We start from the raw sequence: 21,129 nt of genomic DNA, 5'->3' as shown, positions 1-21,129 counted from the left end.
TATGATTTCATTTCGTGCAGTGCTGCTCACTAGTTGATCTAATTTAATTTAAAAGTTCATGGGACGTAAGCATTGATATAGTATCACTTGTATCCATAAAGTAACACTATCCTTTTGTAATGGCTGGAAGAGAAGAGGGAGGGGGGCATCATGAAATATTCCCCCGCCAACAGATGGGGATAAAATTTAAAAAGAAAATGCCTGTTTACTTTCAAGGGATTTACGTAAAAACTCCGTTGTCGCAAAAAAATCTCCCCGCACTCCTCCCCCCACCTCCCGGCGATAGATACCGGTCCCTAACGGAGTTCGAGGTCCAAGTTATGAGTTGCGAACCGAGTTTTATCCCCTATCCATTAGTATAATTAAGTTCGGATATGACGCAAGCTATCATTGGTTGAAAGAGCGTGCTCTATGGGAGTGTAGAGCATAGAGCTAAAGCTGTCACGCCATCTGCCAAATTGTACCATGTCTCTAGTATTTCTTTTCTCTAGTTTCTCAAGAAGTGGAGAGAAACAGTCGACTACGTCTCGTGTTTCCCTAAACTTCTTTCGTGCTCTAGCCGCTTCCTTCGTGCTTTACATTAGAGCAGAGCACAGTCAAGTCTTCTCTATTTGTTAATTGGGAAAACGACAGTTCAGAATATATTGTACGGACAGACCATACAGTCAATTTTCAAACGGATTTAGTGTATTGTGCAATCATCCACTGTAGAGGCAAACTTTATGACAACACCTAAACATCTTCCTATCTGACGCGTAGTTGACGACTAAGCTACAGCACTGTTGTTATCATTTATATCTATGTGCGACGGTGTAACAATGAACTCCCTTAAAAACTAGAAATTAACAATCAGAAAGCTCTATTTCCTCATATATTTCTTCATTTGATCCCCTTTTGTTCTCTTTTTCAGGAACCACGTTGTAATACCCAGCGTTCATGTGGCTCCCTTGTAAGGACTGGTATTCAAGGGCGACTCGTGTTTGTCCTTCCGAAGGCCTAGGGCGTAGCTCCATATATGACCCTGGTTCTGACGCATGCTGCTCAGGCGGAAAGAAAGACTGGACAGTATCTCTACTGGTGGCTTTCTTAGCAGTCGCTGGTCTGCTGCTCGCCTGAGCTTTTTTAAGCCTCCATATCAATATACCGATAACAAAAAGCAACACAAAAACAATGCATGACCACGCAATGTCACTGGCCCGTAAGATGCTCTGTACATCTGTTCAAAAAGAAAAGAAAATATACAGATAAATAGAGGTACACTGAGTGAAACAAATCCCTCGAAATCACATCATTGATTATTATGAAACATAATAAAAAAGTTCAAACCCTTCCTCGCGCGGTCAAAAAACCCTGACATAGCACAGGCGGCCCAAGCTTTAGATGTGAGATGATCATCTTGCAAAATAAGAGTCATGGCGAAATTATGAAGGTTGTAGGGGAATATTAACGACCGCCAGAAGCCCATTCCTGCCACCGTTCTTAGGAATAAAAAATACAATGAAATTCTCAACAAAAATACCTCAACTTACCTCCACAGTGCATCGCTTGTTATTTGACCGCTTATTATGTTGAAAAGAGCCCATTTTGGCGAGTTATCCTTTTCTAGGTTTACCACGTACATAAGAGAAGCCTAAGGCTGCACACTCCATTTCCAAACGCCCGATCCGAAAAGCGAAAAATCCAAGCTCAAAAGGACTGGGCGGCCACAAATCCATCGCAGAATCCCAGCACATATACTGTAGTTTAATTTCAATTCACTAAAGACTCAATCTTCCTTGTGAAACCGACGCTAGACAGCATTTTGCTTCAAAAATTTCCAGTTTTCTAACCCTGCCTCCTTTTCAATTTGAGCCACGCCTCACTGTCACCTATCATCTACAAATTGTTTTAGAACCACGGATGCCAAGTGACGGTGTGGTTCCCGGCAAGGCACAATTTGCAAATAAGGCAGGGTTATCATTCCAGTGTTCGACGGTCGTGTATCAGGGTGACTATGTACGCGGGCCGCTAGAGACGTGTAAACTAGCAATTTTTGAGGCAAACTGCGGCTTAGCGTCGGTTTCATGGAGAGGATTGAGTTTAGTTTTTAGTGAATTGAAATGAAACTACAGTATATGTGCTTGGATTCTGTGATGGATTTGTGGCCGCCCGGTCATTTTGAGCTTGGATTTTCCGCTTCTCGGCTCGGGCGTCCGGAGATGGAGTGTGCAGCCTTTGGGCTGGATAACTCGCTAAAATGGATTATTTTCAACATAGTGAGCGGTCAGATAACAAGCGATACATTGTGGAAGTAAGGTGAGATATTTTTATTGAGGATGTGATTGTATTTTATATTCCTAACCTCGGTTGTAAATATTCCAATACAAACTTTTATAATTTCGCCATGACTCTTATTTCGTACGATCATCTCATATCTCATTGTGGACGTAGTTAAGTATCCATAGACACTACCTACGCAATCAGATATAACTATAAAGGATCAATTGTTTCTTGAACGTTGAAAGCGTTTAACATTGACAACACTTACTATTTTCTTCCATTCTGCTCTCTGACAAAGTTATTTTGTAAGATGTAGATCCAAATGAGTTTGTGGCGTGACAGACATAATCTCCAAAGTCTTGATCATCAAGAGGAGTGATAACAACACTGTTGTTCATTACCTTGATGTTATGGCCATCTAAAGCCTGGCCATTCCTTGTCCAAGAGTAGTTAAATAGAATGTCACTAGTCGCGTAGCATAGCAAAGAACATGAAGTTTCCTTTGCACATAGAACTGATCTAGGGGAAACGTCTTTCATGATGCTGGGTGGCACTGAGTTTAAAAAGGAGGTAAAAAGGTTAGATTCAACATCTTTCATATAGCCAAAAAATAAGAGTAGGTGGCGTTAACAGGAGAACGTTTAATAAAAAACCTACAATACTTTCTGAAAGCTGATAAGCATAGTTTCTACCCGTAATTTGAAAGTTCATGGGGTCCTGGGTTCGAATATTTCACTCATGAAATCTGACATTAATCGTATTTAGCTTCTGCTCGCGTAAAGGAAAAATTTCATTTTGTGGCCAGTCATACCACAGTTGATGATACTAACCGGCGATGACCACTGCTGTAGCTGTTCGGCGTTGGCCAAAAACGTTTGATACTCGGCATTCATAAATGCCTCCGTCACCAGGTGCGACCTCTTGAATGACAAGAATGTGGTCATCGTTTCTGAACTGAGCCCGTGGTATACTGGTATTTCCATCTTTACTCCATGTAACAGAAGGCTTAGGATCTCCAGTAGCCTCACATGTTAATACTACCACATCGCCAACTTGAAAAATGATTCTTTCTGGTAGGTCTTTGACGGCGGGCTCGCCTGATAGAATTTCACTAAGTTAGCGGCAGTTTTTACAACGAGAACAAAATGGAAGGATCCTTTTCTCAGAGAGAAAAAAGAAATTACCCGGGATCTACCTTTTAAAGGGCATATAAAATAAGGGTCTCAATGAATTCGAATGCTAGAGCCTAACAAACGGGATGTCTTTCAGAGAAAATAAAGAAACTAGTACTCCGTGATTTATTGCCTAAAGGGTTGTTGAAGTAGCTGTTCATTGACATAAGCAATATATAATTTATTTGTTCGAGTTGGTTAAAAATTTGTCGTTTCAGTGACAAACGAATTCTATGAACTTTACCTTTGGTTTCAATCGTTACGAAGTTACTAGAAAAGTACACCATCTGCAATAAAAAAAGCAGGAAGAAAGAAATCATCCATAAAACTCTAAGATTTTTTTCTGTACCCAAAGTATTTTTACTTGTTCACCATCGTGCAATTGAAATCAAAGGCGTCAATGAAGATTACATCTGACGGACCGATTGACGGACTAATTGGCCGAAAAGTGGCACGTAACTTGCTAAGCGATGGTTGAATGTAATGCGAGAGAAACAAGATTGAATTTTGTCCAAGAAATTTGCATTTTCAAAAGAGGACGTTCGTCACTTTACCTTCTCTATAAAAGCTCTGAGAAACACTCTGTAATTGGTATTTGGCTGGAGTGGTTTGTTAAGAAAGACCTCCCCATCACTGCCTCTCCTATTTCTTGGTTTACTGCTTGAATGTCCTCCATCTCCAACAACAAATTTTCGGAACACATCAAAGTCCTGCCCTCTAAGCTGAAAAGTGATATATGCTGCAGGAACCGGAGATTTGTGGGCCTCTTCATACGTCATTAAATCCTTCGTTGTAAAACTCTCAGGTGAGTTAACCACACCAGTATAGTCCAAGCTGTATCTTATAACAATGACTTGAAAGAACCTGTGAAGTAGGATGTTCATTAATTCCGCATAAAGCTTAGAAGATTTGCAAATTCTTCACTTAAAAAAGAAAAAAGAGTTAAATAAAAGGGCTCATACTTTGCATTCCCTGGAAAGCGTGGTAATGTTATGTTTGCTGTTATGCCTTCTCCACTTGGAATCTGAGAGAAGGAAGGTGGAGATGGTGTTTCTTTTGACCACGTTTGGGATAATTTCAAACCTGAGCAAGCAAAAGAAAGGACCGAACTTACACCCACATTGAAAACATAAAAACTTAATAGGTTAGTAATCTGGCTACTCTATGTCATTGGGAAGCAGGCAACGAAAATGCTGAACACTTTGCCGTATTTGTTAAGGTTTAGGATAAGGACAAGGTACGGGACACAAAAAAATTATATAACTTGATGAAAACTCTGCAACAGATCATTAGTTTCACTTTTCCAACCTACTTTTTGTTTGAGCGACTATAGCTTTGCTATAGGGTCCAGGCCCTGCCACAGTGTAACCTCTAACGGACACTTCATACTTTGCGCACATCCAGAAGCCAGTCAGTAATACACTTGATTTGGTTGTGTTCATCGAATGAAAGGTAAAGTCAACCTTCAAACAGCTCTCCTTTAACTCGAGACGGACTTCATAAAGTTTAATAACGCCATTTGCCGCCTCTTTAGGAAGTTCTGCCCAAGTGATTTTGTTTGTCGTATAGTTTACTTCACTAGATGAAACATTTTCTGCTCCGCGACTTGGTTCTAATGGAGGAAAACCATATAATAACAGTTTCACATTTAGTTATCGGAGAGTACGAAACGCTCCATCATAGAATGTTAGCTTAAAATCAAATGATCTCTTGCAACTGATTCAAGGCGTATCAAAACCATTACGCTGCAGTGAACAGAAAACAGGGTGCATAAATTCTAGAATTTTTTTTTTTTTTTTTACCACAGCTTCATCTTGCACTTCGAATCATAGTATTCAAGAACAGACGGCGAAACAAAGGAAACTAAAAGTATATCAAGACTAGGAGAAATTATCGTTTCTAATTTGAAAGAATCGACAAAACAGACTGTACACAAATGTATGAATCGTTGCATACCCTTACAGTTGGAAAGATAGTAAATACCTGCATCATTCGTACCCCTGCACATTCTTTGTTTTACGAGCACAATTTTAAAGCCTCAAACCAAAACAAAAAAAATAGTTTCCTGACAATAAAATTGCACCTCGTCCTTCATACCCATCATATATTTTAAACAATTTGCCTTCTTCGCCTGTTCTTTTTTCAAAGTAGTGATTGGAGTGACGTAATGGAAGAGTGATTATTTAAGACTGTAACAAGTGGAAGCTCAGTCATTGTTCTTTCTCTCTGGCTTAAGGAATCAAGTTACTTACGTGCGTACACACAATAAATCAATCTCAAAGTTAGACTTAATAATAGTGTTAACAGTATTTAGTTCTACGGACACTGCTCTATTATTTTACTGTAATTTTACCACAAACTAGGCAACACTTGCTGATCCATTTCAAAAAATGGGAAATGCTAACACTCTAATGCTGTTGTTTTTAAAGATAATGTAGCTTCCGGCGGCCCACAGAGTTTTACAGGTTACATCAAGATGTTAAAAAGTAAATCATCATGAATTTTAGCAACTTTCATAAAGTTTACTTCGTCAATCTTCCGTCACCCTATTTTCACGAAAGCTTGTATCACCAGATATTATACTGTCACAAAATCTGTGAACGAGAACTTGGCAAAAGGAAACTTCCACTGTCTTATAAATCCTTTAACAGTAACCCACTCTCAAGAGGACAAACGCCTTTTACATTGAATTTTGCAACACGATCAAAACCAATTGAAAATTCCCCGGAAACTATGAAATACTCAGTATCAAAGAGTAATGTTTATGTGTCCATGGGAAAAAACTGCTATGTAAAGCAACAAATCTTCCATAAAGGAATGGACATCGTTGCTGATATAATGCGATTACAAATGAAGTAAATGGTAAATGCAAGAACAAACACAATAAAAATAACAATAACAGCACAGATGTTGACATAAAACTTACTGTCTTCCAGTGTCTCTACAACCCGGCCAACACTTGCTGGTCCATTCCCAAAAGCAGTAAATGCTAACACTCCAATGCTGTAGTTTGTAAACTCATTCAGATGATCTAAAGTGACTGTTTGTCTTTTATTCTGTTGCGCTTTGGTGATATTGAGAAACTTGGCGGCCATGTCACCATTTGGTAAGGCTTGATAATTCACTTTATATCCTTTGATAATTCCATTTCGATCATCAGCAATGACAGGATCCCAAGAGACAAAGATACTTATAGACGATGTCGCACTAACTGTAACGGCTTTTGGTGCATTACTTGGTACTAAAGGCAAAATCATGAAGTTAATAAAGTTCATATTCGATTAATCATATCAGTAACAATCATTGAGTTTACACTCTCACTCTTATTAGTTCGTCGGCCACAGTAGGGTTCTCTAGGGGAGAAAATGTGAGTACTATCTGATTAAAGGTTTAAGTTAAAGACTTTACAAATTAACTTGATAGCAATCGTGAAAATGTAGCTTTCGCAATTTTTTCGTGTATTTGGAGTACTTCTCAACATGGAAACGAGGCTGACAATAAAATGATTATTTCCAATGCCTTCTTTGTTTATCGTTGCAAATAAATCAGTACGTGAAATATTGAACATCATTTCAAAACCATGTACCAGGCTTACAGCCAAATAAATTGATTTGATTTGAAAGAAAACTTAAATGAAATCATTAAGTCAAACTCGCAATATATCAAGGGTAAGTTCCAAGATAGGGAAGTGTTTCAAAGTTCTAGTCCATTCGTAATCTTGCCGTTTTAGGACGCATTCAAAAACATAGTTGGTAAATAAAAAACACAAAGATAAAGACTTGACGCCGGAATCTGTATCTTTCGTCAACGAAAGCACTTGAAAGCAAACAGTTGGCGATAGTATAGTAACAAGATCTCAACGACGGATAAGAACAGACCAAACGAAACGGCCTTGTCGTAAAAAATTATTTTTATTATTATCATTATTATTATTATTATTATCATGAAAAATCACATTCTACTGCTTGATTTGGCGGAGACTGCCAGAGCAGGAGAAATTCCTCCGGTCAGCTATAGGAGGAAATAGCGTAAATGAAGCAAGAGTTGGAGAAAATTTCTCAAAAAATGGAAAACGCAGAAGAGCAAACGCTTCGTCGAGAAGAGCCTAAAACGAGCAGAAGTCATGATGAGAAAGGATGCTATTGCTACATATGATAGCAGAGTCATTGGCCTTTCCACAAGAAATTCTTTATCAGTAGGCTTGTACAAACGAGGATACTATCAATAACGTGTATTTCAACGCCTCACAAATTGTAGCGCGCGATCTTTCGCTTTTGGGTCTTAGGTCGTCGGTCCACGGTTGAATAAGGTCTTCGGTTCATAGAAACCCCCATTACCGGAGCTATTGAGGTTATAACCGACCAGACAAAACAAACAAGTACTCATGCTTGGAAGGCGAATCTGTTTCGAATAGAACCAATTATTTCACATAATAACGAATCGCAAAGCTATGACAAACCGTTTGGGTTTATTCGATTAGATACATTAGAAAATCCCAAGCTAGTTAAGATGTTTGATCTGAGAAAAAGTTAACGTGCTACGTAGGATGATTCATTTGGTCATCAATGGCAGCAACTAAAAGATTCAAATCAGCAAAGTAACACTTCTTAAGAAAGTTGGAAACGGAATTTGGTGACTTGTTGCAATTTTAAGATCTCATCAATAATAACCCTTTTATTCTAGCCAAAAATCTTTCGAAGGCTCAGCTGAGCATTGAGGAAATTGCAGCCGTTTCACTGGTGACCAGTTCGCTAACGGTCAAGGTGGTTTCCCTAATGTTCCAGGTCATTTGGCTGACGTATCATTGGTCATTTCGTTAACGTCGTAGGCACAAAATATCACTAACATCTCTATCTAGTTCTCTTTTCTTCGAAATAGCGACAGTTAAAATGTTGTAAGAAAATTGACAGTGCTGCCGATATAATGCAATTAAAAGTAAGAACAAACACAATAAAAGTAACAGTAGCACAGATGCTGGCATAAAACTTACTGTCTTCCAGTGTCTCCACAACCTGCCCAACGCTTGCTGGTCCATTTCCAGAAATAGTAAATGCTAAAACCTCAATGCTGTAGCTTGTAAACTCATTTAGACCAGCTAAAGTCACCGTTTGTCTATTATTCTGTTCGTCATTAGTAATATTGAGTAATATTACAATAAAAGTAACAATAACAGGGCAGATGCTGGCATAAAACTTACTGTCTTCCAGTGTTTCCACGACCTGCTCAACGCTTGCTGGTCCATTTCCAAAAACAGTAAATGCTAAAACCCCAATGCTGTAGTTTGTAAACTCATTTAGACCAGCTAAAGTCGCCGTTTGTCTATTATTCTGTTCCTCGTTAGTAATATTGAGGATCTTGGCGACCAGGTGACCATTTGGTAATGCTTGATAACTCACGATGTATCCTCTGATAATTCCATTTCGATCATCAGCAACGACAGGATCCCATGAGACGGAGATTCTTCTAGAGGATGTAGCACTAACTGTAACAGCATGTGGTGCATTACTTGGTTCTAAACACAAAATCATGAAATTACAAAGTACATCTAACAATGAATATATCGACGACACTTTTTAAGTCTAAACTTTCAATCTATCATGTTATTGCAATTTCAGGAGTTAAAAAATTATGTTTAAGAGAACTATCTTTACAAATTTCGAAGAACAGTTTCCAAACGAATGCGTTCGCATTGAAAAATAAACAAATAAAAGAATGAAAAATAACTCAATAATTTAAAAAAAAACAAAACCCTCGAAACAAACTAGAACGGAAGGAATATTGCCAACAACATATATATATATATAACAACAACATATATGCCTTTCGCTATTTGTTACATTAAGACTTTGCACCAAATATGAGAACATCAAAAATAAAATAGAAAGGCTGGACAAATATAAAACACTCAGTATCCCAAAGTACTGTTTTTGCGTCCAATATGATTCAATTAAATGCAAGAACAAACACAATAAAAGAAACAATAACAGCACAGATGCTGGCATAAAACTTACTGTCTTCCAGTGTCTCCACAACCTGGCCAACACTTGCCGGTCCATTTCCAAAAGCAGTAAATGCTAACGCCCCAATGCTGTAGTTTGTGAACTCATTCAGATTACCTAAAGTCACGGTTTGTCTTTTATTCTGTTGCTCTTTAGTGATTTTGAAGATCTTCGTAGCAATGTCACCATTTGGTAAGGCTTGATAATTTACTTTATATCCTTTGACAATTCCATTTCTATCATCAGCAATGACAGGATCCCAGGAGACGGAGATACTTCTAGAAGATGTAACACTAACTGTAACAGCTTGTGGTGCACCGGTCGGCTCTAAAGGCAAAATCACGAGGGTAAAAAGTACATCTAAGATTACACATTTCAGCAACATTTTCTAAGTGTACACTCTCACTTGTTTAAGTCCATGGGCCACAGTAGGGTTCTCGGTACCATTCTGGAGGAGAAAATGTGATTGTGATCTGACTAAAGGTTATGTCAAATACTTTACAAATTCATTTAATAGCCAATACCTATTTTGTTGATCATGGCAAATAGATCAGTACATAAAACACTGAACAGCATTTCAAAACAATGTTTTCAAACCATTTAGTAAAACTCGTAAGGTATCATGGGTACGTTCCAAGATAGGGAAGTGCTTCACAGTTCTAGTCGATTCGTAACCTTACCGTTTTAGGACGAATTCAAAAGACATAGTTGAGAAACAAAAAACATAACGATAAAGACTTAATGCAGAAACCTGTATTTTGTCGGCGAAAGCACTAGAAAGCAAATAGTTGGCGATCGAATATTATCAAGATCACAACGACTGATAAGAACAAACCAAACTAAACAGCCTCTTTGTGAAACATGTATCAGTCACTGTTCGGATGATGGAGATTATTTACTATCATTATTACAATTATTATTATTCCGGAGAGAGAGAGGAGAGCAATGACAGGATCCCAAGAGACGAAGATACTTTTAGAAGATGTAGCACTAACTGTAACAGCTTGTGGTGTACTACCCGGTTCTAAAGGCAAAATCAGGAGTGTATGACCAAAAGTTAAATTGTCACAAAATCTGTGAACGACCATTTGGCAAATGAGAACTATAATATACTTCATATACTTGAATGATTCCATTTCGACTATCGGCGGGGACATAACCTCAGGATACATTGATACTTGCACATGTTACCTCGTTAATTGTAACTAGTTGTGGTGGCTCACTAGGCTCTTAAAGCTAAAGGAAACTATCATAAGGCTCTGCGTTTTTCATGGCCAACAAACTGAGGAGAGAACGGCTGAAAATCTTTTCAAATTTCTAAGTATACCTTTATTCATACCATCATCAGAGTGTCTGTACAGCAAATGTAATTGTCATCGTAACCATGAAGGAAATAAAAGGCTGCAAGCAGTTTTGGTTGTATAGCTAATAAAAATTGCCCGAAATTACACAAACATTAACAGTATTCATAACAAAATGAATAACAATATAGATTGATTAAAAAAAAAAGTAACGTAACACTCACTATGCTGGTCGGTAGTCTTTCTCACCGAAGCACTTAAATGACTGGCACCTTTACTGTTAAACGCCTGCATGGCAAACTCGTATGAAGTGTGTTCATTTAGTGGTCCCACCAACAACGATGTCAATTCGGCTCTATCAACAGTTTTATTAATCCAGGGAGGAGTGCTGTTAAGCCGGTGCAAAACGTAATAGCCCAAGACTGCACCTCTGGCGATGTCTTTACTCAGCATCTGGGTTGTAAAGTTAATAAAACTTTAATATGATGACCACGACTAGTTTTTACGCGCTACGTGTACATACATTACAGTGCGTCCAAATATTGCAATGCACTGTCATAACAATTGCATGTACTCAAATAATTTTATCTCTCTTTTTCTTTTATATAAACACATTCCGCGTTTTTTTTTCCTTAAAAGTCTTTGGTAGATCTCGGACGACGTCAATATGTAATTAGAAGAAAAACGTGACACACGAGCCACAGACAGGTATTAATTATATTCTTGCTAGGTTTATTGCATCACGATCTGCATCCATGTGCAGACCGGGTGTCTTTCCGCTTGGATTTATGACACACGCGAGCCATGAATGGAGATTCCACAACTTACAATTCGGACCGAGAAAAGGAGGTTATTAAGATATTTATTATATCTCTGTGTTCAAATAGAGGGGAAAGATTTCAATTCAAACAAACTTTTGCATTAAGCGGACCCTACATATTCGTTGTTCACCAAACGTGAGGTCAAGATGGCTGGATTTTGGCCAAAAGAACGAGGGTAATATCTAGCCATCTTGACCGAACAAACTAGGTCAATGATTTATCGTTTAGCAAAAGATTTCGCTTCAATAAGAATTAAGATTGCCTTGTTTCGAGAACCGGATAAGAAAGCCAACTTTATTTGTAGTTAAATAATGATAAGACTCTTTCATGTCTTCTTTGTTTTGACTGTCTTCTGTTGGTTTTTGTGACTCCGTTGCCAAAATTTTCCAAAAGTTACGATCCTTACAATCTTTCACGGATTCTTTTTTCTTTCGTGGGATCAAAACAAATCATCCTGAGTGGGTGAGATGGGCCCACCTTGCGCCCGCTGTGAGCCAATCAGGACACAGGATAAGCTTTATATTGCTCACAGGCGCAGCTGGGTATATGATGAAATGAAATATGGTCCGCTAAGTGATGCACAACGACACGGAATCTAAACAGGGGGGTAAAAATAATGTCGTTGATGACGTCACCTACAGGTAAGTGACTGTCTTAAGTTAATTAACCCTTTAACTCCCATGAGTGACCAATACAGAATTTCTCCTTACAATATCAATACAATATCAAGCAGACAGGTGATGAGAATAAAGAAAAATATCAATTAGGGTATTACAAGTTGATTCAATATCAATTTCTCCAAACTAACATTACAAGAACTATATGGACGATAGTAAGGAGAATTACTAATGAGATCTTGGAAGTTAAAGGGTTAGGAGCACAGTCGTCTGCATGCTTTTTTGTCCGCGCAATTTCAAAGAACCAAGCAAAGTATGCATGCATGGATGTCGGATAACCAGCAAAGAATTCTAAATCCAAACTTTTCGTCTATCAAGTGCACTTTCGTCTATGTGCAATCATGTTAAGAGTTTCCGTTGTTTTATTGCTTGACACGCATGTAATACTCCAACACAGATTATTAAATGGTGTATGTACTTTACATGCAGAGTTACGAAGCAATCAAAGAGAAAATTAAGTGTTGAACATATGATATTCAATATTCTACTCATCAAAATAGGTATGTGAACAAGTAACTCAGGTTAATGAAAAACGCCAAAGGGGAAATCAGTATGAGTTGTCAATGCTGTAGTCATAGAAACATTCGTTTGAGGTTACATGCAATATCTGGTAATTACCTGCCAGGAAACATTCACAGCAGTTGAGTTTAGAACAGTCACAACAAAATTTGGAGCCTTGCTCGGCACTGCAAGAAGGAATCAAATAATTTTTTTCCTTTAATGTGTCAAAATGTGACAAACAACGATTACAGCTCAAAAATAATGTTTGAACAGGTGTTAAATGAACTCCTAAGGAACTCCATTTGATCTTCCTTAAGAGAGTCACATATAGCCTAATACACAGCAGGTGGTGATTAACAAAACAGCAACACGATTTGTTCTTTCAAAACAGACATAATAGTATTTAATATTTCTTTAAATCAGGTAACTTCAGGAGAGAAACAGCTAACATCAAACGATTACCAGAAGTTTACAGTGTATGTCCCGATCCCCTGTCATGTTCCTGTGGTACATTTGTGGCTTTTCTTCATAACTCTTTTCATACATTGCAGAAAACTGCATAGAGCGAGCAGCATACCTTCTTCATCCGTGGTAACATTCAGAATAGGGCTGCTGCTACTTCTGCCAATTTTGTTTCTAGCAAACACTCTGATATTATATGTTGTCCAAGGAAGAAGACCTGTAAGAGAAGCAGTTGTGGAGAGACTGGAAACCACACATGCACTGCTTGAGAGGGATCCTTGACAAACAACATCCTTTAATATCTGATCATGTTGACTGATCTTCACTGTGTAGTTTTTAATGGCACAATTTCCATCAAAACCAGCCGTCCAGGAGATATTTATAACTCGTGAGCCCTTTGTGTCGACAGTAATGTTCTGTGGGGGGTCTGGAACAACTAGGGAATTAAACAACCTCTAAATAAACACTAAAATTTCAGTTGGAAGTTTATCCATCCTTACCGAAAGAGGTAGACCAGATCGATCAACATATTTTAAAATATTTCACATTGCACAGGTTCTTCGTTAATAAAACGTGAATAATAAGCTCATCTCTTTTGATTATTTCGATTAACACTTTGCTAGTTCACGGATACCCAATCATACTCCTGGATGAAGAGAGGTTCAGGTCTTATTTATATTATTCATAATTTTTTTCTTTCAAAATGGGATTATATTACCTACTTACTAAATATCAAAGTTCGAAAAGCAAATCATTGAATTTTGAAATTTTGAACAAGCTGTCTTCTTTTCTGCTGTTTTTGATTTTCTTTTGTTTTTTGTTTTTTTTTTTTTTCGGGCAAACCATTTCATGAGGTTAGGTTGCCAATGGCACTTTTAAAGACAGTTGAGCTTCTACCATTACCACTACCACTACCTTCACCACAACCACCACTATCACTACTGCCACAACTACTACGAGCACCACTACAATTACCACTACTAGCACTACCGCTACTTCTTTTACCACTACTACCACTATCACTACAACTACTACTACTACCGCTACTATTACCACCGCTGCTTTTACGACCACTACTACCACCATTTCTGACTACTACCACTACCACCACCAAAATGGTCCTAAAGCTGTTACTTATAAGTGAAAATGCCATTCAAATCACGCATAGGAACAGGTTTTCATTCCAATTTAATACTAGTACTACTCTTTGCCGCTGCAGTGATTCCTTCCGGTGCCTCGGAAGGTACTGAAACGCATATAATCAATTTAGGGAGTTAGACATATACAATAGCATACATTATGTACTTCAAGTCAACCTCAGGTTGGTCACTACATTTATCATATGACCAGCAAGGCCCCGCGCACGCAATTCCATTGGATAAACATTGTGCAAACTGACGTCAGTGGGGTCGGACGAATTGACGCAAGCCATTCCGAGTAAAGCCGTCCGCCCTTGTACTCAAGCAGCTTTGTTGCAAAAAAACTTAACGGAAAAAAGAAAAGAGTTTTTAAAAAAATAGCGTGAGTTTCTTGTTCAAACTCTAGAAAAAAAGAAGCAGGAAAAGTTACTATTGTAAATTATTTTGTGGTTGTCCCACGTGTGCCCATCTATCTCGTCATATTTAGATTGAAACAAGTTTTCCGAATTTTCAACAGTTAGTGGTCATATGATATAATGCTTGTTGACTGAGTTTGGTCAGGCCGGCCGGGAAAATGTTTAGCTCTCGGTCGTGACCTACGGACCGAGCGCTCGTACGGCCCTCCAACACAATCAGTAAGTACTTTGTAACACAATCCGCCTCAATTACAAGATACGTAGGCAATTGTCTCCGTCGCCTTACAATTTCTAGCAAACACAAACTAAGATTTCAAGAACATAAGCCAATGAGGACAAGTACTGGCAGTATGGAAGTTGGCTCCACAATCTGCTGTGCCGTTACAATCTGGAAGTTAACCTACTTGATGAACCTACCCCACCCTACGCAACTGAAGGGTAACTGACCATCTTCATCCGTCCTCATCTCTGTAACGTTACTCTGTACACCGACTCCCTTCCGGTTGAAGGCCTGTATGGAAAACTGGTACCATGTGTATTTTTCCAGAGACGCCACCAGTAAATACGTAGTTTGCGCTCTGTTAATAGTGTCGTTCTCCCAGTCTAACTGCAGGTCACTCACCCTCTTGTACAGAATGTAATAGCCCTGTATGACACCTCTAGCATCTTGTTTAGTGAGCATCTAGATGGCAGTGATAATAACACTAGCTTGAATAGCGTTTTATGAAAGTGATGAATGATTAAAATCAAGAAATAAAGATATAAAACTAGGACTAAATATAACAGGTTAAGTAATATTTCACTTGCACGGCAATTTGACCACGCTACACAAACTCCTTTCTCCAAGCAGTAATTGTGAATTCCATAGACGATATCAATAAATTTTTGCCACAAGCAGTTAGTAAATATGCTACATACAATGCATTCCTTGATACTGTATATTGGAGTAAATGCGTTTTCTGGCTGCTGCAGCCACTCCAATACATGTTTATACAATTAATTCGATTGCGCTATGTGTGCACTTGTGGTTTCTTGGTTCTCCGAACTGAATTGAAGATTAAATCAAAAATATTTGTATTTAAAAAAAAATCTCTAAGCTTTTTGCGTGCTGTTTATGTTTCATCGTTGGCATTTTAAAGTGCCAATAATAGATGCTATTTGTTTTTAAGTGGGTTTAATACCTGCCAAGACACGTTAACAGCAGTAGAATTGAGAACAGTCACATGTAAAGTTGGAGCAGAACATGGCACTGTAAGCAAAGAAGTGAACATTTCTCATTTAACGTTACAAGAAATAAAATTGTATAGTACATAATTCTTAATGTAATGAATGTAAAGTAAAAAACAAAAACAAAAACTAAAGCGATCACGATGGAAAATCGTAGAAGGAAAATGTCACAGGAAGGTAATGAGAACTCGCAATAAAAACAAGCAGACTGCCAGAAGCGCGGGGAAACGCGAGTTGCCAAGTCGCGTTTGGTTTTAGATGATTAGTTGAAAAAGCGTTGCGTAAAGGAAATCCAAAGAAATCTTGAATTACTTTGGTACTCGGTTGAATTTGGCTCTAGAACCTTAATACGTACTGTGGTTTATTAGTTTACCAGTTGTCGAGAGATTTCATTTCTCAGAGAATCTCCAAAATACAGAGACACAAATAAAAAGAAAAGAAAACAATAAAAAATGCACAGAAAAGAAGACACAACAACCACAGGCAGCCCAAGCTCACGTCTCGAGAAGCCAACGATTAAATCATGAAAGCGTCACGCGTTGTGTGACTCGGTGTTAAGTTACGAGAGGAACCCTTGAAAATTTGAACACCTAGCGATTTCTGCCGTTTTAAGCTTGCTTTACCATTACTGTTATTCCTTCGTCTTTTGACAGGAATGACAGTGACGGTAAAGCAAGCTTAAAACGGCAGAAATCGACAGAAAGTACAACGGACACACGGGATGCGACTAAGTCTTATTGATTCTACGTGTAAATTGTTTATATTTCGAAATATTTATCGTTGTAAATCGACCATATTTCGCTCTCCATACTATTCCTTATAACGTGTTCAAATTTTCAACGGTTCCTCTCGTAACTAAACACCGAGTCACACAACGCGTGATGCTTTCAGGAATTAATCGCTGCCTTTTTCTCGAGACGTGAGCATGGGCCGCCTGTGCAACAACATTCATGTTTTGGTACTGTCGAAGTTGCTCCTCAAGAGTAGAGTAAGATAGGCGCATGATGGTTGCATATTAGTGATTACGTAACTAAGTAACTTTTGAGCACTTTGTGTACAGAAATCTAGTGGACGGCTCTTTAAGCAACTTACCAGCTTCATCTGTTTGTTTCTCCACAATTTCACTCCGACCGCTGACACCCTTGCGGTTGAAGGCCTGTATGGCAAACTGGTATGATGTGTACTCATCTAAAGACGCCAATTCTAAAGAAGTGGTCTCCGCTCCATCGACTGTTCTGATCTTCCACGATGCCTCTAGCTCGCTTTTTCTCTTGTACAGAATATAATACCCCAGTATAGCACCTCGAGCTTCTTCCTTAGTGAGCATCTAGATGGAAGTGATAATAATACTAAATTGTGATGAGAGAACTGAGCAGATTAAAATCAATCAACAAAGATATCAAACTGCTACTAATTTTAACTTGTTAACCAATAATTCACTCGCACGGAATTTTAACCTTGCACCGCAATTTCCTTTCGGTTTCCAATTTCTCCAAACAACAATTGGTAATTCCATGATGAATATTGATATACTTTAGCCACAATTACCTGATAAATATACTACATGCTACATCTCTTCCTCAAGTGTATTGCAATACGATGCTATAAATTTATTTATTTAGCTCCTGCAGCCAGTTGAAAAGATGTTGATACATTCATTTTAATATTAGCACAGTTGTGGCTGTTCGAAAACCATGGTAAATTGGTAAATAAGTCATCAATAACTGTTATAAAAAAAAAAGTGTCCAAACTGTACGCTGTGCATGTCTCAGTGTCGTCTTACTCTGAATGTTTGATAACGGTGTCAGTAGAGCAGGAAACTCTAATAAATGCTAAGTAAAAAAAAGTGGGTCTAATACCTGCCAAGAAACGTTTACAGCAGTAGAATTGAGGACAGTCACGTCAAAAGGTGGAGCGGAGCTTGGTACTGTAAACAAATAATAGCACATTTCTCCCAGTGAGTTACAAGAAATATAGAATTGAAGTATAGAGTTTTTCTCACAAAGCCCAATGGTATAATAGCAATACATTTACAGTTAAAAAAGTCAACTTAAGGCATAGAGAAAGCCTAGTGCAGAGTAAAAAAAAAAAAGAACAAAACATTGCAAAAAAACACAAAAAAACAAACAGATAAATGACACGAAGTAAATGTAAGACAAGTGGTAGAAGCTCAACACGTACTTAATCAATTTATCACTTGCCGAAGGAATCTCCAAAATACAGGTATATGATAAAATTTATCAAATGAAAAGGAACTTAAAATATCAGAAAAAGAGCACCTTCTTCATCGATGGTAACATTTACTACAGAGCTCTGGTTACTAGAACCAATCATGTTCGTGGCAAACGCCCTGAGGTAATATGTTGTCCAAGGAAGCAGATCTTTGATAGAAACTCTTGTGGAGTAGATCACACAATTATTCTTTGAGAGTGTTCCCTGACATATGGCATCTCTGAAAGTCTGCTTATCTTTTCCGATTTCCACTGAGTAGTTCTGAATGGCACTGTTTCCATCGAAACCAGCTGTCCAGGAGATATTCACTTCCCGTGATCCTCTCGTGATCACTTCGACATCCTTTGGTGGGTCTGGTACATCTGCAGGACAAAAAAAAAACAAAACAAAACAAAACAGAAACAAAAACAGAAACAAAAAAAACAAGAAATTAGAGTTACCGTTAATGATTGCTAAACGTCTCCACTAAAAAGCCAAGGACAGATTATGGAGAGCAATTAGTCAAACAGACATTTGATGCGCGAAAGAGTCCCTGTTTAGAGTGACGTCTTTGAAGATATCGATGCTGATGAAGTAAAACGATATGACTTCAAACATAAAACTTGTAGCATTATGAATTTTTTTTTCCTTTGGCAACGTTTCCTCTCATATCATACTTCGGCATACAGCTTGTGCACGCAACAAAGCAATTTAATAAAATATTGCATGTCACAGCACTTTTGAAACTACACTGGGTCTGAAAACATTTAAAGCGAATTTACTCACACTGCACTGTGAGGGTAGCTGCAGATGAATATGATATATTCTTGCTGTTTTCAGCTACACATCTGTATTGCCCTGAGTCTGAGCAGTGAACTTCTGCAATTTCTAAACTGTGGTTATTGCTCCTTGAGGACAAGTTTAATCGACTATTTCCTGTAACATTTAGGTCTTTTCTGTCCTTTTCCCAAACAACACTGGGAGTTGGGTTCCCCACGACTGAACAACTAAAAGTCGCACTATCTCCTCTTACTATTGTGACATTCCTCGGATGTATGGAGATTTCAGGTGCAACTAAAAAAAATATAGTTATTAATTAGAAAATCGTGCAAGTTTGATAAGTTTCAGAGATATGCGAATTATCAAACAGATTTCTCAATGCGAAATAGAGATTATCATTTAATTACAAGCTGAAAACATTTACTCAAGTGTCCATAGCTGCATAGTAGTGCGGTTCCAAAGCTGCTTTTACTTTTCTTCTTAATTCTTTCTCGTGTCAAATTTTTCTCAACTTGTTTCTGTTTTTCCTTTCGTCTGGGATTTGTTAACTCAAACGTAATGTGACTATCTGCAGCAGAAATGTTTGCCGCTTGACGTAATTCGCAACCCAAGAAAGTGTCTTTAAGAGCCACAGCACAAAACTGGCGAACTTGAATTTATCTAAATTGGGAAGCTTAAAAGCCGCTGTTTAACTAACCGTTAACCTTTTTCGAACCAAAACATTATGGCCTTTTTTTAGGACTATCGAGCCCTAGTTAATGATCCCAATAACTCGTTGTTTCATGAATATTCCGCTTACTTACATTGAACATCTACAACGGCAGCCATAGACGTATCATTTCCAAGGCTGTTGTTCGCCACACATCGGTATGCTCCGCTGTCTACTCGGCTCGCTTTGGTGATTGCCAACTGCTTTTTGTCTGCTGAAAAGCTGATCCTGGAATTGTTACTTATGTCAGACCCATCTTTGGTCCATGATAGAGTAGGGGGCGGATATCCAGTAGCATTACAGCGTAACGTAATGTTTTCTCCTTCTGTTTTTGTCACATTACTAGGATGAGTAGTAATCTCACTTTTATCTACAATTGTGAAACAGTTGCAATGAACATTAGCAACGCTAGCTATAAGCGCCAATATCTTTTTGAATTCGACAATTCAGTGGTCTTTTATGTTTACAGCAGACATGGCTGAACCAACTGAAATGACCTTCAAGACCAAAATGACTGTTTTCCAGACTTCCGGGCTGACTTTCTATCGAATAAGTTAGAAGAGTTCAATAAATTATTTACTGGGGCCCACTAAAAACCGCCTTGGCGAGTTGGGTTCCTTTATTGAATATTATTATTATTATTATTATTATTATTATTATTATTATTATTATTATCATTGTTGTTAATACTTACATTCAACAACTAATGTAGCAGCATCTGAGCTGTCATTACCAATGCTATTGTTAGCCACACACCGGTAGTTTCCACTGTCTGTTCTGTACACATTTATTATCCTCAACTCGTTGCTCTCTGCTGAATAACTGATCCTGGAATTATTGCCAATAGAATGTCCATCTTTTTTCCATGATATTGCCGGTAATGGATTTCCAGTCGCGTTACAATAAAAGGTCCTGTTTTGTCCTTCCTTCGTCATGTCACCAGAGGGATCAGTGATAATTTGCGGTTTATCTGAAACGAAATAGGTAGACGGATATGGATTTTATCCTAGTTCCTTATCCACTCAGTATCTCTATACAAATGGTACTTGGTAAATTATTCTGAAGGTATTCACCTTTTCCAACAAAAAATTTCTCACTTTAAAGCAGACCCGCGTACGCTGATTATAAAGAAACATGAAATATATTAAAGTTTGGTCTAGCTCTCCAGCAAGTAAATAGTTCTACGTATAAAGCTCACTTACATTGAACATTTAACATGGCAATTTTCGAGGTGGCGTTCCCCACTTCATTATGAGCGAAACACAGGTATTTTCCGCTATGTGTTCTGTTCACATTTGTTATCTTCAACAGCTTGTTGTCTGCTGAAAAGCTGATCCTGTGGCTGCTTTTCGCGAGATTTCCATCTTTCGACCATGAAAGCACTGGCTCTGGATTTCCAGTAGCATTACAAGTTAATGTCACATTTTTTCCTTCTGTTGTTGTGTCATTCTGCGG

The 21,129-nt window shown here is 38.1% G+C and overlaps 2 protein-coding genes across 2 annotated transcripts in view; both read right to left on the bottom strand.

Moving 5' to 3' along the window:
- Positions 1 to 610: 610 nt before the first annotated feature.
- On the bottom strand, positions 611 to 2,938 carry LOC149037783 (uncharacterized). The gene is made up of 2 exons (XM_089187417.1): positions 2,528 to 2,938; positions 611 to 1,216 (listed from the first exon to the last, which is right to left on the bottom strand). The coding sequence occupies exons 1-2, from the start codon at positions 2,856 to 2,858 to the stop codon at positions 843 to 845; spliced, it is 705 nt and encodes a 234-aa protein (XP_089043543.1). The 5' UTR covers positions 2,859 to 2,938; the 3' UTR covers positions 611 to 842.
- A 131-nt stretch (positions 2,939 to 3,069) lies between these two features.
- LOC149037782 (protein sidekick-2-like) overlaps positions 3,070 to 21,129 on the bottom strand; it is a 22,827-nt gene continuing 4,767 nt past the window's right edge. Inside the window, exons 5-25 of the mRNA XM_089186395.1 lie at positions 20,877 to 21,129; positions 20,369 to 20,644; positions 19,769 to 20,044; positions 18,972 to 19,259; positions 18,254 to 18,568; positions 17,834 to 17,901; positions 17,067 to 17,301; positions 15,929 to 15,996; positions 15,165 to 15,429; positions 13,308 to 13,628; positions 12,848 to 12,915; positions 10,956 to 11,184; positions 10,305 to 10,454; positions 9,443 to 9,757; positions 8,422 to 8,943; positions 6,358 to 6,672; positions 4,744 to 5,043; positions 4,394 to 4,514; positions 3,986 to 4,295; positions 3,676 to 3,718; positions 3,070 to 3,356 (exon numbers count right to left, since the gene is read on the bottom strand). The exon at positions 20,877 to 21,129 is cut by the window's right edge and continues 23 nt beyond it. Of these exons, the coding sequence (XP_089042521.1) occupies positions 3,085 to 3,356; positions 3,676 to 3,718; positions 3,986 to 4,295; positions 4,394 to 4,514; positions 4,744 to 5,043; positions 6,358 to 6,672; positions 8,422 to 8,943; positions 9,443 to 9,757; positions 10,305 to 10,454; positions 10,956 to 11,184; positions 12,848 to 12,915; positions 13,308 to 13,628; positions 15,165 to 15,429; positions 15,929 to 15,996; positions 17,067 to 17,301; positions 17,834 to 17,901; positions 18,254 to 18,568; positions 18,972 to 19,259; positions 19,769 to 20,044; positions 20,369 to 20,644; positions 20,877 to 21,129 (5,010 nt within the window). The 3' untranslated portion in view covers positions 3,070 to 3,084. The remainder of the gene's footprint in view (positions 3,357 to 3,675; positions 3,719 to 3,985; positions 4,296 to 4,393; positions 4,515 to 4,743; positions 5,044 to 6,357; positions 6,673 to 8,421; positions 8,944 to 9,442; positions 9,758 to 10,304; positions 10,455 to 10,955; positions 11,185 to 12,847; positions 12,916 to 13,307; positions 13,629 to 15,164; positions 15,430 to 15,928; positions 15,997 to 17,066; positions 17,302 to 17,833; positions 17,902 to 18,253; positions 18,569 to 18,971; positions 19,260 to 19,768; positions 20,045 to 20,368; positions 20,645 to 20,876) is intronic.

Source organism: Pocillopora damicornis, chromosome 11, assembly GCF_964200805.1.
Source record: "Pocillopora damicornis chromosome 11, jaPocDami1.2, whole genome shotgun sequence".
Lineage (NCBI taxonomy): Eukaryota > Metazoa > Cnidaria > Anthozoa > Scleractinia > Pocilloporidae > Pocillopora > Pocillopora damicornis.
The sequence above is the reverse complement of the archived record's forward strand: the minus strand, read 5'-3'. Positions and strand labels throughout refer to the sequence as shown.

Coding starts and splice junctions, on each gene's coding strand:
- LOC149037783 (XM_089187417.1), bottom strand. CDS start 2,858: ATGAAAGATGTTGAATCTAACCTTTTTACCTCCTTTTTAAACTCAGTG. Junction 1,217..2,527: donor GAGCAGAATGGAAGAAAATA/GTAAGTGTTGTC, acceptor CTTTTTGAACAG/ATGTACAGAGCATCTTACGG.